Source organism: Brassica napus, chromosome A9 (genome assembly GCF_020379485.1).
Source record: "Brassica napus cultivar Da-Ae chromosome A9, Da-Ae, whole genome shotgun sequence".
Taxonomy (NCBI): Eukaryota; Viridiplantae; Streptophyta; class Magnoliopsida; order Brassicales; family Brassicaceae; genus Brassica; species Brassica napus.
This window is the reverse complement of record NC_063442.1, coordinates 41,750,504-41,765,085: the sequence shown is the minus strand read 5'-3', so window position 1 is coordinate 41,765,085 and position 14,582 is coordinate 41,750,504. Positions and strand designations below refer to the sequence as shown.

The following is a 14,582-nucleotide window of genomic DNA, read 5'->3' as shown; positions in this document are numbered from 1 at the left end:
TATTTTTAGTTATTTAATTTTTTAAAACTGAATGTAGCTACTAATTATAAATTTATAAACGGTTCAGTTCTGATTTTTCAGTTCTAAAAATATATGACCCACTCATATGATTTTATAGGATCCAAACCCCAACTAAACCTTATTTTTGGTTCGGTTTGTTTCTTCGATAAATGTGCATGCCTAATATTTCCCATGTAACCATGGTCACTTATTTTTATGTATATTTCATATTTTAATATAAAATCTTAGAGATAAACATGCATGCCAATGTGGCAAAAATGAAGCTCCACTAGACAGTATTTTCAGCTCCTCCCATTTCATATCCTCAAAAACAAATTTTTAAAAAGGAAAAGAGTAGAACGAAAATCCGATGAGCTCCTTCACCACCAAAACTCCACCACCGTATCTCCGCCGGTCAAACGACCATCGCCGTATAAATCCACTAATCTCCATCATTTGCTCCGTAGGAGAATCCCAACAAGACAGCTTCACTCGCCGGAGAACCCTGACATCGCTTATTACACTGACGGCCATCGGGGCCGGTGCCATCGCCACGTCATCAGCATTAGCACAGGAGAAATGGGGAACGAGGTCATTCATTAAGGAGAAATATTTTCAGCCAGGGCTATCGCCGGAGGATGCGGCGGCGCGTATAAAACAGACGGCTGAAGGATTAAGAGACATGAGGGAGATGTTGGACCATATGTCGTGGAGGTACGTCATCTTCTACATAAGACTAAAACAGGCTTATCTGTCTCAGGATCTGACCAACGCCATGAATATCTTGCCGGAGAGTCGCCGGAATGATTACGTTCAAGCCGCAAATCAGCTAGTCAGCAACATGAGTGAGGTATGTAGAAGTTAAGTAATTAATGCTTTATAGAAAAAATGTTTAAACATTGGTGTTTTCGTTTCTATATATTTTTATTGAGGTAAATTGTTTAACTATATTTTACCAAAAAAAAAAAATTATATAACTATTGAGTATATATTTTATAAAATGTATATAATGTTTTAAACGGTTCAAATGATCTGGAATTCAAATACCATAATATTATTCATCTTAAAGTTATATTATATTTACAAGATTAATGTAAATCAAACCATACACGAATAGTTGTATTTGTAGTATTTGTAATTTCATATTTGACGACGATATGCTATTTCATATTCTTATCAATGTCTTATGATAATTCTGTTAAATGTTTTTAATGAAATAGTTGGATTTTTACGTACGGACGCCAAAGGTGTATGAGTCGTATCTCTACTACGAGAAGACATTGAAATCAATAGACGATGTTGTGGAACTTCTTGCCTAAATGTTATTATCTTCACATGAAATCTCTGTACTCATTACATTACGTTACACTGCATTACAAGTTTACATTATATATATAAGCTTAAAAGACCATATTGTAGATTAGATACACATCTCGCCACGATTGTGATGCTGGATTAGATATATATATCTTAGTGGCGCGAGAGAGAGATGCCGGAATTGATAACAACAAGCATGAGCAAGATCACTGCGCAGAAAGAACCGATGAGAGATCCAGAGATGCGTTCGCAGAATCCGCCAAATTGCTGGCAAATCGGCGGCCAGTTAGCGGTTGTGTTCCCCTCGTGAGCTAAATACACGGTTGCTGTCGCTGCAGATGCACCACAGCTCACCAAAGCCAACATCACCTTGTTATATATACATAGTAACAAACTTTTTGAGTGATCGGCTTGTTAGATACAAAATTACATACATGGATTTCTATAAGACATAGGTTTTCTTGAGATACAAGTTAATCGTCTTGTGTCACGCGTTAATTTGTTATGTTTATGCTTACGTTATGTTGTCCTATTGGAGCCATGAAACAGTAGGGGTAGTGTTATAGAAGAGGAATACAACTATATACTTTGAGCCATGAAAGACTAGATATATATAGGTGCAATTTTAGAGGAGTAACTAAAAATTACCGTATCGATGGCGAGCAAGATGATTCTTGAGGTTTTAGCTTTAGTACTAATGATATGAAAGATACTCACAGGCAGTGAAAGAACCAAATATCCACCAGCAACCGCGTTTGCAACCACAAAAAACCTATGAAACATAGCAATATGGTTATCTATGGAAACATATATACCAAACTATAGCGTAATTGATCACTGAATTTTTTACATGAGCGTTGGTAAGTCGCTGTATTTAGCTTTAAGGAGTACAAGCTGAGTCAAAGAAACAACTGATTCTTGTGTTGTTCCCATGGCGAGTGCGCTTCCTATAGTTCCAAAAACAGCAAATAACCGAAAAACAAATCCAAGAGTCGATATTCCTTTCTTTATAACCAGCTTTGGCTCTAGAGTTATAACTTTTCTAGATGCTGTAGATGTTTCCCCAACTTCAGTTTGATTTGCTTCATCCATTTTTTGTTATCTGTGCGTGTTACACAAATGGTCTGTCCACAATTTATATGGATGTCCACAGTGAATAAGTTCAAGAAGTGGTTAAGACTTTGAATAGTTGATTATATTGAAGAATATACGAAAATTGTGAAGCATAAGTGTAGTATTCATATAAAGACAGGGAAATTAGGTTTTTGCTGAGGACATACAATGAGCAAAGATTAATTTGGAATCTTGTGTATTATCTATCCTCTCTTTACCTGCTCTGATTTGTTACATCCAACAACAACCAATACGAGTTCTCTTTTTTGGCATTATACTCATGTCCTTAATTAGTCATTAATCTAAGCTATAAATTACTTTGAAGTGTTTGCTAATTTGACTGCAGTTTATCTAAGAACTGATAAAATATTCGATTCGTAGAGAAAGCTTGAACTAGTGAAATAATTTTTTTTTTTGAATGTTTAATTTATTCATATCGAAGCTTTTTGTTGTGACTGCAACTTTGTATGTAGAAAGGAATAAAAACTTAGTTGAATATTTAGAAAATCTATATGTTATAAGAGCAAAGGAAGAAAATACTCAGAGCATCCTGACACAAATCTCAGGCATAATGAAAGAAAGTCAAAATATTGAGCCTTCATAGAGATCTGTAAACTGAATCCAAATCCAGTGATTGGAGTTTCGACTATGTAATCTGTAATTCATTCTCACACAGATGTTGTAGGACCAGTTATAGCTAGTGCCTTGTGTCATGCCATGTTTGTTTGTAATATAGTTTACTTAGTTACCAAAAATAGAAATGAAAACCACTATTGAAATTCAAATAGTATAACCAAATTAAATAACAAAAAAATAAGCAAAGGAAAAGATGAAAAGACACCCTCATGTTTACATATCTTATGTGAATTGCATAGACAAACTTTTTTTATTTTTAATTATTACAAAGTAATAAAAAAATTACATCAACATATAAGTTCTGAAACTGTGGAACACTCTCAGTCTTGTTGTCTTTTGAATAATACTCGAAAACCATAAACCATTATCTTTCTTCTTTTTGTGCTAAAACCATTACCTTTCTAAGATAAGCCTTCTCGCTTTAAGAAACATGGTTTCTTCTCTTGGAATTTGAACTCTGTAACAACACATCATTTACTTAAGTTGAATATCCTGATATACAGATCGACACCTAACATTTTCTTCATTGTTACCAGTACATACCAGTTTACTATAGTCTTGATCTCTGGAACCATCACGCTTTGCGTATTTGGACCTGTTTGAAGATTCAGATACTTGAGGAATATATGGGAAAGATGTAGGAAGCAAGACAAGTCCATGATTCATGTCAAAAGCGTTAGCTCTTAATCGCAAGACCACTTGCGTAAGAGCTTTCATAGCTACATCAGGACTTCCAGTAATCTGACCACAACAAAACAGAATATTACCTTAGTCTATACAGCAAATGGTTCTAATAATACATTTTAATTATGTGTGTTTAATTACCTGAACCATCTCTTCATCTTCACGTGCAATTTTTGGTACATTTTCCTTTTGAAGAATACGGATATTAGCTCGTGTTACACTCCTCATCTCGGATATAACAGCACCACCTTTTCCAATTAGGCACCCTATATGGGAGCTCGACACAAGTAAACGAGTGGAGATTGTTGCATCATTTGTATCTTTACCAACTTTCTCACTGCATCTCTCTTGTAAACGTATGGCTGCATTCACCGTTGGTGATTGATCCTCATAGAACTACACACACAAAAAAATCGTTTATTTAAATAATAAGATCTTTATATGAGATTTCTTTTGGTTACCTCTTTTGATGAAATGAAAATGATGCTATCATCTTCTTCAGTTTCCGAGGTATTGACTCTAATGGTTGCACCAGTTTCTTGCCTGATCTGATTAATGAAACCACCTCCTTTCCCTATAACACCTCCAACATTTTCAGCTGGACAGATGAAACAAATACAAAACTCAGTTGCATCCGCTAAGTCTCTCCGTGCGGTATAGTTTCTGTGAGAGCCTGTTAATGGTGCACACATCAACATCCCACCAGGTTGATACATTGTACTTGGAGAAGAGAGGAGAGAGTGCTGAAACCGCGACGGATTATCATGAAGCAGTGAAGCAACTTGATAGAGAGCCTCTCTAACAACCAGAGGCTCTCCAATTATCTGAAAAAAAAAAAATCAACCAACAACACACACATGAGCTAATGTTAGAAGTCATATATAAAGACTTGTGAGAGTGTATCTATCTATCACCTGAAGAAGCTCATCATGGCTCAAAGTCAAAGCACAGGGAGGTAGGTTATCTTTAATAACACGAATCTGAGCATTGGTTTCGGTACGCAGCTTCTGGATGACTTGCCCGCCTTTCCCGATAACGCAGCCGATCTGGTCTGACGGCACAAGCATCCTCACAGTAACCGTTTGTTTTCCGACAAGATCCTCATCACCATCATCATCATCATCATTGTCATTACTGTCCGCTACAAGCATGTCATGAACTTTGAAAAGAGCATCCAAAGCAGGACAAACAAGCTCTCCATCGTCTCCAAAATGATTCAACTCATCACTAGTGGAATATATTGTAACAACACGCTCCTCACAACCGGGCAAAGCTTCGTTGATCCTCAAGTTTGACTTTGTCTCTGACCTTATCTGCTTTGCGATCTCACCGCCTTTGCCGATAATGCTCCCAGTCTTTTTCACAGGGCACAAGTAACGATAGACAGTGTCTTCAGAGCCGATAACGTTGTGATCTGTATCATCATCATGAAGATTTCTTCTCTTACTTCCTCCATTTCCAGGGAACTCAGATTGGAAGTTAGATCTCTTACCATGGATGTTCCTCAGAGTACTAGCCATTTCAAGAGTGACGAGGAAGTAAAACCACAATGCCACAGGAAGCTGGATGAAAGCAAAAGATAGAATTATGAATGATCAGATCTCAGCAGCTCGATAAATAAGCTTTAGTTTCTTAATTTGGAAATTTTCAGACATAAACAGCTTGACTTCATCGGTCAACTATTCTAAATCAGGAAACAAATAGACATTATATCACATCTATATCCAGAAACTAGTTTTCTACGAAAATTGAGCTCATGAGAACCATTACGGACCCAACCGATCAAGATCAGTGACACATCACCGACCAAGAATAACCAGTTTACATGATGAACTCGATTTTACCAATATTTAGAAATTTGAAACATGCAAATACTTACCGGAGAAGAATTATTCAACCGTCCGTCTTGCCGGAAAAAAATGTAGCCGCTTATCTCTTCGCCTTCTGCTGCTTCTATGGTGTGTTTTATTTTCGGTTTGAAAGCAGAGAAAACAAGTAATGGGGCCAACGTTTATAAATGTAAACAAACATCTGTAGGTTAAGCTTGACAGGTGGCTTTTTAGCTGTGTAATTTAACTGTTCTTCGGGACGTGACGGCACGTATTAATAATGGGCTCTAACCATCATTTAAATAAATAAAATACATTTACCTGAAATTAGAATAAATGATTTATTTTCGTTATACTATTATTTATGACGAAATAATTATTAAGACTTTGATAAACCAATATGATAAAAAAAAAATTTATTTTGTACTTCCAAGGTCAGTGATGATTACTTGATTAGTATTTGATTAAATGGATATAAAAATGAATTTCTTACAAGACTTTAATATCACCAGCGACAAGCATTGGAAAGTAATGTTCAACCATCATTATAGTTTGGTGAACTAATATTTTGAATTGCTAACGACTGCATAAATGTTGACAAAATGTAGCAATCTTTATTTTTAGGTTTAAGATGTTGCATTTTATAGTGTTGTTTATATAAACAGTTGAAACTTTTGATAGATTAACACTAACAATTGATGCAAAGAATAGAAAATAAACTACATTATTATTGACTTGTAATTTTCTTATTCAACTTGTGTCTGGTGGTGGCATAGGATTATTGTGTAGCTGGGGCTGTGAATTATAGATATCTTGAAATAAAATTACCCAACTAGTCTGAACGAACTTGTCTTTGGTTGGCATGTGCTAGATTGAGACTTTCATATCTAACTTTTATAAAGAACAAGAAGAGTATATTATCTGTATATAAATAATGATAACAAAGGCAAACTAGTATAGTTAAATTATCCAATCGATACTGTAGAAACTAGTCGGCAGATATGCGTAGAAATTTGATAGTCAACGTCGTTAAAAATTGCTAATACTATTCATTAACTCAATAATCGGTTGAAAATAACCAAAAAGCGGTAGTTCAAAAACATTCAGAGAAACTAACTACGCCTAATTCACAATAATAGAGCTCAAATGATTTTTTTTGAAAAACCATTGTTAGACTTTACACTTGTTAATTTTTAAATATTAACATTGGTATTAAAAAATTTATAAAAAATTCTAGGAGTCTCACCCATTGTTAGATTATTTTAACAATGCATGTCTCTTGGTAGTATTATTAATCTTCCTTGACAAAATTCAGTGAATTCATTTTTTCATACAAATTAAATGAATACTGGCTTATCCTTTGTCAACAAATGCATTCAACTTTTGAATTACACTAATTAGTGATTTTGATATTTATATCCTTTGTATAAAAGTTTCTTCATAATATAGTACAGTATCATTTAAATAAGATAGAACAAAAGCAAAAGGTAAAGCTTACAAAAACAAAAGAGTACAGTAAAGAAGAAGCAGTACCTCTTCTCCCTTTCCAATAAATTAGGGTTTCTTCGATCGAATTGGCGACAAGCAGGATCATTTTCTTCCGACAACAGTCCAGATTTGTCTCTCTCCGAGTTTCGAAACAGTAAGCCCTTTACTTTACTTCACTTCGTGTCTGCAAATCTTCTAACGGATTTTGCTGTCATTTCGAAATTCATAATGCATCTGCAATGAAATCTCTTGTTTAGAAGACAATGTGGGGTTCGTTGATCAATAACATTTTGTCTTTTTGAAAGCTAAAGGTAAGATCTTTGCTAGTCATAGGATGAGTGGGATTGGTTCTGAGTAATGTTTGTTTTTGACGATTGAAAGTTTGAATCTTTTGGTGCTATTTGATTTTCAGAGGTGTGTTAAGCTAAAGGACAAGGAACATATCCGAATCCATATATGTTTTTTGCGAAACGTATCTCATAGTTTATGTAGTTGGAGAGGTGTTTAAGCTTTGATTTGGAGAGTCCTCAGACATATATAGAAGCTAAGCTGTTGTGAGCTTCAGATGGGTTCGCTCTGTTGTGTGGCTGCGAAGTCAGACAGATCAAACTCTCCAAGTCATGACTTTTCCTTTGGCCCTCATGAGCCTTACTGGAGGACTAACTCAAGTTTCTCTCCACCTTCATCGAGATGGGATCTCCATGGTTTAACCGATGGTGTTAGCTTCTATGGATCTTCCACATCATCAAACGCTAACGTTCTTCGTAGTCCCGACCTTGCACAGACTCTTCATTGGACACCCAGTGACTTTGAATCTGCAACAAGAAGAGGTTTGCGCCACATTCTCATTATTTAACAAAGCTTCTTTTTTCTTGACGTTTTGCTTCTCGCAGATCAAACTCCTAAGCGATTTTTCCTGTCTAAGCCGGTTCATCCTATACTTCACCCTTCTGATAACGCTAGAGAAATAACGTCTGACTCTGCGGATGCCTGCAGCTGGAGCAGCGAGACACCAAGCAGCATCGATTCCACGGATGTTCCCGAGCCACTTCTTGATGCACAACGAGTGGTGGCCTCAAGTACATTTAAATGCGGATTGTGTAACAGATACATCTCGCAGAAGTCTCCTTGGGGATCACGGTCCATCATGAGGAACAGAGACATGCCTGTCACAGGAGTGCTTCCATGTCAACACGTCTTTCACGCTGAATGTCTTGACCAATCTACTCCAAAGACTCACGGTAATGACCCGCCTTGTCCGATATGCACCAAGCAGGAAGGAGAACACTCCAACAAATCACACAATATTGGCCTGAGGCTTAAACCGCTTTGTGAAGATGGGACGTCTACAAGACAATGGGGATGTGCTCAGGTTGGTGACTGTGTTGAGAGTGCTGTTAACGTGCCGCCGAGAAACACCATGCTGATGATAAACAAGAACAGGATAAGGAAGAATCTCTCGTTGAGAGGAAACTCAAGCAAAGATTCTCCAAGAAAAATCAAGAAAAGTAACTCGTTTGCCTTGGAAAATCAAGTGTCGCTTGTGCATTCGAGAGGGAAACAGAAAGCAGCTTAATGGTAGCTGGAGAACGTTTAACCTTTTGACAAGACTGATCTTGGAAGATCATTAAAGGACTGTAAAATATTCATTTTGGGAGATGTGTAAGCAAATTTGTTTAGGTCTTTGATTGTTATCTATCATGTAATCAGCTAAATTGAGTAAACCGGTTTGTGATTCATTTAACGGTTAAGTTCTTTCAATATTTATTTTCTAATTACATGACTTGAATGTGTCTATTTCGTTTTCTGGTACAGTTCACTATACATTACTTTGACAATGGTGGTGGTCGGTTCTTTTTTATACTCTTTTTAAACCTCTAATGTTGTTAAATTCTAACTAACGCTGTTGCTTTGTCCACTCAGAGTTTTAGTTGGAACAGCAAAAAAAAGTTAAAAACCATAATTATCCAGAAACTGACTTTAAGGCATGGATATATGATTATGAAAGGAAAATTTCATAATTATTCCAACAAAGAGACCATCATGATCTCTAACCATGCGCTCTCCTTAGCACCAAACTTTATTTACTTATCTATGTTTGTTGACCATTTTCTCAGATCATTATGTCTACACTGTTACTGCCTTAAGAGACACAAAATCATCACTTAGCCTCACAACCTCTTCCATTATAAACCAAATAATCCTTTTGCTTCAGACAAAAACTCCTGTCTTTAATTCTTTAAAACATGTCTCCTCTTGTGTTTATCTTCATCATTTCTATGCTCATTAACTTGTCACATGGAGCAATGCAAATGCCTTACATGACCTCTGATCCTAGAGAAGTCTCCGGCAAGTCATTCGATTACATCGTTGTTGGAGGTGGAACTGCAGGATGCTCCTTAGCCGCAACACTCTCTGAGAAATTCTCTGTTCTTGTCATTGAACGCGGTGGCTCTCCCTTTGGTGATCCATTAGTAGAAGAAAAAAAATACTTTGGATACTCACTGCTGAAAACAGATGAGTACTCATCCGTTGCGCAAAGTTTCACCTCAAGAGATGGAGTTGAGAACTACAGAGGACGCGTTCTCGGTGGATCTTCCGCTATAAACGGCGGATTCTACAGCCGAGCTAGCGAAGAGTTTGTGAAGAAAGCTGGCTGGGACAAGGATATGGTCCAAGAATCTTATAAATGGGTTGAGTCTAAGGTTGTCTTCATGCCGGAGTTGACTCAATGGCAATCCGTTGTGCAGTTTGGGTTTCTTGAAGCGGGGTTTTATCCTTATAATGGGTATAACTTGGAGCACACGCAAGGGACGAAGATTGGTGGAAGCATATATGATCAGTGTGGGAAGAGGCATACATCTGCGGATCTTTTGGGGTTTGGGAGACCAAACCACATCACTGTTCTTCTCAACGCGACGGTGAAGAGTGTGATCTTCGATGGTAGTAATACACGTGCTGTTGGAGTTAGGTTTATGAAGAGTGATGGGAGCTCAAGTAAGAGCTATAAAGTTCACGTTGAGAAGCGTAGAGGCGAGGTTATACTTACAGCTGGAGCTTTAGGTAGTCCTCAGATTCTCCTCTTAAGTGGAATAGGACCTGAGGATCATCTGAATGATCTCAACATCCCTGTAGTTGTCAACCTCAGAGATGTAGGGAGAAGAATGTCGGATAATCCAGCGATCTCTCTTCTTGTTGATAGATTCTCTCAGAACCGCACACTCGAGCCACCTCAAGTGGCAGCTATAGCAGAAGGTTACAAGTACATACTCGAATCCGAGGTTCTTCCAACGAACATCACCACAACAAGGATCTCTATAGCAGCGAAAATCGCGTTCCCCAAGTCCAGAGGAAGACTCAAGCTGAACAGCACTAACCCTAGAGAGAACCCTTCGGTGAAATTCAATTACTTGGGAAGCAAGGAAGACCTTGAGGCGTGCTTAGAGATGGTTCTCCTTCTTCAGCACGTTGCTAGGTCAGAGACCGTGACTTTTTACCTAGGGTTGCAGAATCGGGAGAAGCTTTTGGCTGGTGATGAGGAGCTTAAGAGCTTTTGCAAGGACAATGTGAGGACTTATTATCATTACCACGGAGGTTGCGTTGTTGGATCTGTTGTTGATGAGGATTATAGAGTTAGTGGTGTGAGGAGGTTGAGAGTTGTGGATGGCTCAACGTTTGAAGAGTCGCCAGGGACAAACCCTATGGCTACGGTTTTGATGTTGGGAAGATATCAAGGAATCAAAATGCTCAAAGAACGAGAAGCAGAGAAAGAAGGAGATGAGAGTTTTCTTAGTCCCCAAGGAAGTCCACAGCCACAACCCTAGTCACTCTCTCCCTTATTTTCAGACAGCAGTTACTTCAACCCTATACATTGAAATCTCTGTTTTGTGTTGTTTGTGCAGTGAATCATGTTCTTGTAATGAATCTATGTTCTTGTAATGAATCAATTTCAGCAAACGAATTCTTAACTGAAGATTGGAAATATCTTTCTTTTTTTTTTTGTAACAAGATTGGAAATATCTTAAAAAGGAATAAATATATACACAAACACAAATCAAAAGCCTTGAACCTAAAGCCTCTGTTTCATCTCGAGGGGTTCGAATCACCATCGTCTTCAGTACCTAAGCCTCTGTCTCATCTCGAGGGTTCGAATCACCACCGTCTTCTCCGTCTCTTCTTCCACCGGTGCTAACAGAGAGACCAATCCAAACCCCAACTTTCTTCTCTCCTTCCACTTCCTCAACAGGCATCTCGTACCTACACAGCGGACACGTGGCGTGCCTCCCCAACCACTCCTCCACACACTTTGAGTGAAACTCATGCTTGCACGGCATCTCCGCGGCCACGTCACCTTCCGACCACTCCTCCAGACAAATCGAACACCCTCCTCCTCCTCCAGCCTCCTTATCTCCTCCGATCACGACACGTGGCATACTCTCCACCGACGATTTCGACGCCGGCGATCTCCCCTGTTTCCCGGAACCGTCGTCGTTCAAAAAATCCTCGAGTCCGACAGGCGATCTGATCACTACCACTCTCTGGATCACCGAACCGCGACGATCGGTGGTTTCTCCGTCCTCGTCGGCTTCTCCGCCGGCTGAAGAAAAATTCACCGGTAAGTATCCACCTTCTTCGATCCTCCTGCGGAACACAGCCGCTAACGCAAGTAAATTCGCCTCCGTATCCGTAGACATCACTCAAACAACTAAACGACTTAACGTTGAAAGGAGAGATCTTTTCGAGAGAGAACAAGAGAAAGGAGCTAACTTTCTCGGAGGAGAAGGAAACTGAAAAGAACAGATACAAATCGGAGAAGGAAGACAGAGAGATGTTTTACAGTGAAGCTGGCAAGAAGGAAATATACGCAAGGTTAGAGAAGAATCTAGAAACCATTGTTGTTCAAAGTCTTTAAATTTTTTAAAAACATTTTTTAAATATTTAATATTTAATATTGCGAATCCTTATCTTCTTTCATTACAGGACAAAAGATGTGGGAAGATATTTTTACTACAACGCAATGCCAGTTTGGTCAAAATAAAATCGCTGCAAAATATTTTTAAAATCCGCATAAAGAGTATCATAGCTGCACAGAAGGTGTTCGGTTAAATTCCGCTGAGAGAATTTTTCGACTTTCGATGCTTCTGGAATGGTATCTCGCATGGCTGCTTTGACTTCTCTTTCTTCAGTTCAGTTCAGAATCTCCGACATTCTCGGAACTCGTCTCAAACCTTGTCCCCTCTTTCCAGTTCGAATAACAAGTAAGTAGTACTATAACTCTTCTTACTCCATGTTATTGTCCTCTGTCTTCGTTGTTTGGTTCACAAATTTCGACTCTTTTGATCAGATGTGTTCGTGAAATCGTTAGTGATTGAAGCGAGAAACAATTCTCGAGTCGAGAGCCCCAAAACCAGGAACCGGAGGAGCAGGAAGAAGGTAACTTTTCTAAAGTTTGATTCATAAAGTTTGAATCTTGGCTGAAGTTTCTTTTTTTTGTTGTTCTGTAATAGTTTAACGGCACACAAACGAAACCGAGACTCTCGGTGTTCTGTTCAGACAAGCAACTCTATGCTATGTTGGTGGACGACTTTAACAAAAAGTGTTTGTTCTACGGTAGTACATTGCAGAAGTCCATTCGTGGCGATCCTCCATGTACCGTCCTTGTAAGTTTATCCACTAAAAAAAAGCTTGAGACTTCAATAGAGCTAAGCCGCGTAGGTTATTAGTATTTAGCCGGACTGTTCATGCTTTTGATTTATTGTTTGAGATAATGATAACATGTCTCAGAGCTAGATTAAAGACATTAGTCTAGGACTAGATAAACTTGTTTCTGCTCATGTTTGAAGTGACATTTTTGTCTTTGGTCTGTACGGGTTATGTAACCAAGGCGAGTATGTTCATATTAATGTATTTACAGGAAGCAGCGAAACGGGTTGGAGAGGAGCTCATCAAGGCTTCTATAGACCTCAAGATCAACGAGATATCATCCTATGATCGAAACGGGAATGCTCGAGGGGAAAGAATGCAAGCCTTTGAAATTGCTATAAAGCAACACGGTTTCTTACCATAATAGCAGGTTCTTAACTCTCTTATCAAAGACTCATCACACTCATCATAGTTTATAGCGAAGCTTTCTTACATTAACTCTCTTATTGAAAACACAATACACTCTTCACTCTCTCTTGTTTACTTAGGTAGTTTAAACAGAAGATATCACACTTAGAGTCTCACCGAGAGAATCTTTCTTTGGGAACTTTGGAAACTTGATCTTGGAAGCACATGATTTATCAGGCACATAAGGGCATTCCACAAACTCTTTTGCGTAGTTATCAAGGCATATGTAGATCTGGAATAGCTGCTTTGTCCCCTTTACATCTTCATTGCATTCGATACCTGGTGCATATCCGATGGCACACTTGATAGCGTTCTTGATCTCATCTAAACCGTATAAACCACCATCCGGTTTAATTCCTACACAAGCACAAACAATGATCAGTGTACAAAACTTTTACATGGATTTACTCTTTTTTTTTATGAGTCTTTGATGTACCTTTTTGTTTAAGGATGTTAAGTAGATTGAGTTTTTGTCTGAATCTGAGATTGGTGAGGAAGTAAGAGTGTTGGTCGAAGACAGATTGAACACAAGTTCCGTGCTTGTTCCACTCGTGTTCCCATAGCTTAGTCTCGTTGCTTGGACACGCCCAAACACCCCACTCTGTCCACTTCTTCTCCATTTTGTTTACTAGATCTGATACCTGTTAGTTTTTTCAGGACTCGGTTTAACTTCTTTCATTAATTACTATTAAAGTACCAATCATTTTGATCTACATTTCACCTTGGAGATATCGAAGAGATTGGTTTGGTCGCAAAACGCAGGCCAAGTGCCATTGTTGAACTGAGGCCAGAGTCCATGGATCATGAAATCCGACGCCGTGTTGCCTTTCGGTGGAGGACAACATCCTTTCTGACTATCGCATATTGCTCCTGGCCACTACCATCCATATAAATAAATAAATATACAGTAAGAAAATGTATAAAACGTATGTATGAGTAGTTGGAAACATACGTAGGTGACCCAGTAGAAGAAGTTGAAGTCCGGTGGTGATGGAGATGAAGACACCAGAAGACTCTGTAATATGAAGAAGCTTGCGATGATGATTCCTCTCATGAGTTATGGCTCTTTCTTGGATTTATTTCCCAGACAAGTTATGACAGGACTTGCTTGCTTTTGTATACAAGTCGTCAAACAATTTATTTTTTTTAGTTTAATCGTTTACCTCCTCTTCTCCACTAGTGAATATATCTGGTATAAAATAATGCAATAGTGACTATATATATTAAGAAGGTTGAGACATTGAATATAGCACCCTTAATGATGGTATGTCACCCGGCAAGTTATCCCACGTGAAATGACAACGCTCTCTTTTCATATTTAGCTCACTCAGATGGGCTTCCGTGAATTTTATGGGCTTTTAAAATGTTGTGTATACACAAAATAACATTGTGCGAAGAAAATGG

The 14,582-nt window shown here is 38.3% G+C and overlaps 8 protein-coding genes across 13 annotated transcripts; 4 read left to right on the top strand and 4 right to left on the bottom strand.

Annotated features, from left to right (window-relative positions):
- The first annotated feature begins 254 nt into the window (after positions 1–254).
- Positions 255–1,411, top strand: LOC106369134 (photosynthetic NDH subunit of lumenal location 2, chloroplastic-like). Its single transcript, XM_013809233.3, has 2 exons — positions 255–850; positions 1,221–1,411. The coding sequence occupies exons 1-2, from the start codon at positions 371–373 to the stop codon at positions 1,317–1,319; spliced, it is 579 nt and encodes a 192-aa protein (XP_013664687.1). The 5' UTR covers positions 255–370; the 3' UTR covers positions 1,320–1,411.
- LOC106369135 (casparian strip membrane protein 6-like) lies at positions 1,129–2,445 on the bottom strand. Its single transcript, XM_013809234.3, has 3 exons — positions 2,168–2,445; positions 1,966–2,089; positions 1,129–1,686 (listed from the first exon to the last, which is right to left on the bottom strand). The coding sequence occupies exons 1-3, from the start codon at positions 2,407–2,409 to the stop codon at positions 1,471–1,473; spliced, it is 582 nt and encodes a 193-aa protein (XP_013664688.1). The 5' UTR covers positions 2,410–2,445; the 3' UTR covers positions 1,129–1,470.
- A 740-nt stretch (positions 2,446–3,185) lies between these two features.
- On the bottom strand, positions 3,186–5,829 carry LOC106369137 (RNA-binding KH domain-containing protein RCF3-like). 2 transcript variants are annotated; one of them, XM_013809237.3, is made up of 7 exons: positions 5,630–5,829; positions 5,243–5,312; positions 4,665–5,164; positions 4,212–4,574; positions 3,892–4,146; positions 3,610–3,807; positions 3,186–3,523 (listed from the first exon to the last, which is right to left on the bottom strand). In XM_013809237.3, the coding sequence occupies exons 2-7, from the start codon at positions 5,268–5,270 to the stop codon at positions 3,488–3,490; spliced, it is 1,380 nt and encodes a 459-aa protein (XP_013664691.1). In that variant the 5' UTR covers positions 5,271–5,312; positions 5,630–5,829; the 3' UTR covers positions 3,186–3,487. The 2 variants fall into 2 exon arrangements, with proteins under 2 accessions (XP_013664691.1, XP_013664690.1); XM_013809236.3 differs by having other exon boundaries at positions 4,665–5,312.
- Positions 5,830–7,037: 1,208 nt separating this feature from the next.
- Positions 7,038–11,024, top strand: BNAA09G45730D (protein HOTHEAD). Of its 4 annotated transcripts, XM_048741747.1 has the most exons (4): positions 7,076–7,221; positions 7,325–7,378; positions 7,480–7,897; positions 7,961–11,024. In XM_048741747.1, the coding sequence occupies exon 4, from the start codon at positions 9,314–9,316 to the stop codon at positions 10,889–10,891; it is 1,578 nt and encodes a 525-aa protein (XP_048597704.1). In that variant the 5' UTR covers positions 7,076–7,221; positions 7,325–7,378; positions 7,480–7,897; positions 7,961–9,313; the 3' UTR covers positions 10,892–11,024. The 4 variants fall into 4 exon arrangements, with proteins under 4 accessions (XP_048597702.1, XP_048597704.1, XP_048597703.1 ...); XM_048741745.1 differs by lacking the exon at positions 7,325–7,378 and having other exon boundaries at positions 7,038–7,221; XM_048741746.1 differs by having other exon boundaries at positions 7,094–7,378.
- Positions 7,633–8,643, top strand: LOC106369138. Its single transcript, XM_048740585.1, has 2 exons — positions 7,633–7,897; positions 7,961–8,643. The coding sequence occupies exons 1-2, from the start codon at positions 7,633–7,635 to the stop codon at positions 8,641–8,643; spliced, it is 948 nt and encodes a 315-aa protein (XP_048596542.1).
- On the bottom strand, positions 11,015–11,761 carry LOC106380915 (E3 ubiquitin-protein ligase MPSR1-like). The gene has a single exon (XM_048741748.1). The coding sequence runs from the start codon at positions 11,759–11,761 to the stop codon at positions 11,189–11,191; it is 573 nt and encodes a 190-aa protein (XP_048597705.1). The 3' UTR covers positions 11,015–11,188.
- Positions 11,703–13,657, top strand: LOC106369145 (50S ribosomal protein L18-like). 2 transcript variants are annotated; one of them, XM_013809246.3, is made up of 6 exons: positions 11,703–11,936; positions 12,048–12,325; positions 12,412–12,500; positions 12,575–12,727; positions 12,982–13,140; positions 13,263–13,657. In XM_013809246.3, the coding sequence occupies exons 2-5, from the start codon at positions 12,214–12,216 to the stop codon at positions 13,132–13,134; spliced, it is 507 nt and encodes a 168-aa protein (XP_013664700.1). In that variant the 5' UTR covers positions 11,703–11,936; positions 12,048–12,213; the 3' UTR covers positions 13,135–13,140; positions 13,263–13,657. The 2 variants fall into 2 exon arrangements, with proteins under 2 accessions (XP_013664700.1, XP_013664701.1); XM_013809247.3 differs by having other exon boundaries at positions 13,259–13,657.
- LOC106380914 (ribonuclease 1-like) lies at positions 13,111–14,369 on the bottom strand. The gene is made up of 4 exons (XM_013820758.3): positions 14,131–14,369; positions 13,900–14,055; positions 13,615–13,819; positions 13,111–13,535 (listed from the first exon to the last, which is right to left on the bottom strand). Exons 1-4 carry the CDS (start codon positions 14,230–14,232, stop codon positions 13,264–13,266), a joined length of 735 nt encoding a protein of 244 aa, XP_013676212.2. The 5' UTR covers positions 14,233–14,369; the 3' UTR covers positions 13,111–13,263.
- Positions 14,370–14,582: the final 213 nt, after the last annotated feature.

Coding starts and splice junctions, on each gene's coding strand:
- LOC106369134 (XM_013809233.3), top strand. CDS start 371: ATGAGCTCCTTCACCACCAAAACTCCACCACCGTATCTCCGCCGGTCA. Junction 851..1,220: donor TAGTCAGCAACATGAGTGAG/GTATGTAGAAGT, acceptor TTAATGAAATAG/TTGGATTTTTACGTACGGAC.
- LOC106380915 (XM_048741748.1), bottom strand. CDS start 11,761: ATGTCTACGGATACGGAGGCGAATTTACTTGCGTTAGCGGCTGTGTTC.
- BNAA09G45730D (XM_048741745.1), top strand. CDS start 9,314: ATGTCTCCTCTTGTGTTTATCTTCATCATTTCTATGCTCATTAACTTG.
- LOC106369137 (XM_013809236.3), bottom strand. CDS start 5,270: ATGGCTAGTACTCTGAGGAACATCCATGGTAAGAGATCTAACTTCCAA. Junction 4,575..4,664: donor GCCATGATGAGCTTCTTCAG/GTGATAGATAGA, acceptor TTTTTTTTTCAG/ATAATTGGAGAGCCTCTGGT. Junction 3,524..3,609: donor ATCAAGACTATAGTAAACTG/GTATGTACTGGT, acceptor GTGTTGTTACAG/AGTTCAAATTCCAAGAGAAG.
- LOC106369135 (XM_013809234.3), bottom strand. CDS start 2,409: ATGGATGAAGCAAATCAAACTGAAGTTGGGGAAACATCTACAGCATCT. Junction 2,090..2,167: donor AGCGACTTACCAACGCTCAT/GTAAAAAATTCA, acceptor TATGTTTCATAG/GTTTTTTGTGGTTGCAAACG. Junction 1,687..1,965: donor TCTTGCTCGCCATCGATACG/GTAATTTTTAGT, acceptor ATATATAACAAG/GTGATGTTGGCTTTGGTGAG.
- LOC106380914 (XM_013820758.3), bottom strand. CDS start 14,232: ATGAGAGGAATCATCATCGCAAGCTTCTTCATATTACAGAGTCTTCTG. Junction 14,056..14,130: donor TCTTCTACTGGGTCACCTAC/GTATGTTTCCAA, acceptor TATGGATGGTAG/TGGCCAGGAGCAATATGCGA. Junction 13,536..13,614: donor TAACATCCTTAAACAAAAAG/GTACATCAAAGA, acceptor GTGCTTGTGTAG/GAATTAAACCGGATGGTGGT.
- LOC106369138 (XM_048740585.1), top strand. CDS start 7,633: ATGGGTTCGCTCTGTTGTGTGGCTGCGAAGTCAGACAGATCAAACTCT. Junction 7,898..7,960: donor TGAATCTGCAACAAGAAGAG/GTTTGCGCCACA, acceptor TGCTTCTCGCAG/ATCAAACTCCTAAGCGATTT.
- LOC106369145 (XM_013809246.3), top strand. CDS start 12,214: ATGGTATCTCGCATGGCTGCTTTGACTTCTCTTTCTTCAGTTCAGTTC. Junction 12,326..12,411: donor CTTTCCAGTTCGAATAACAA/GTAAGTAGTACT, acceptor TCTTTTGATCAG/ATGTGTTCGTGAAATCGTTA. Junction 12,501..12,574: donor ACCGGAGGAGCAGGAAGAAG/GTAACTTTTCTA, acceptor GTTCTGTAATAG/TTTAACGGCACACAAACGAA.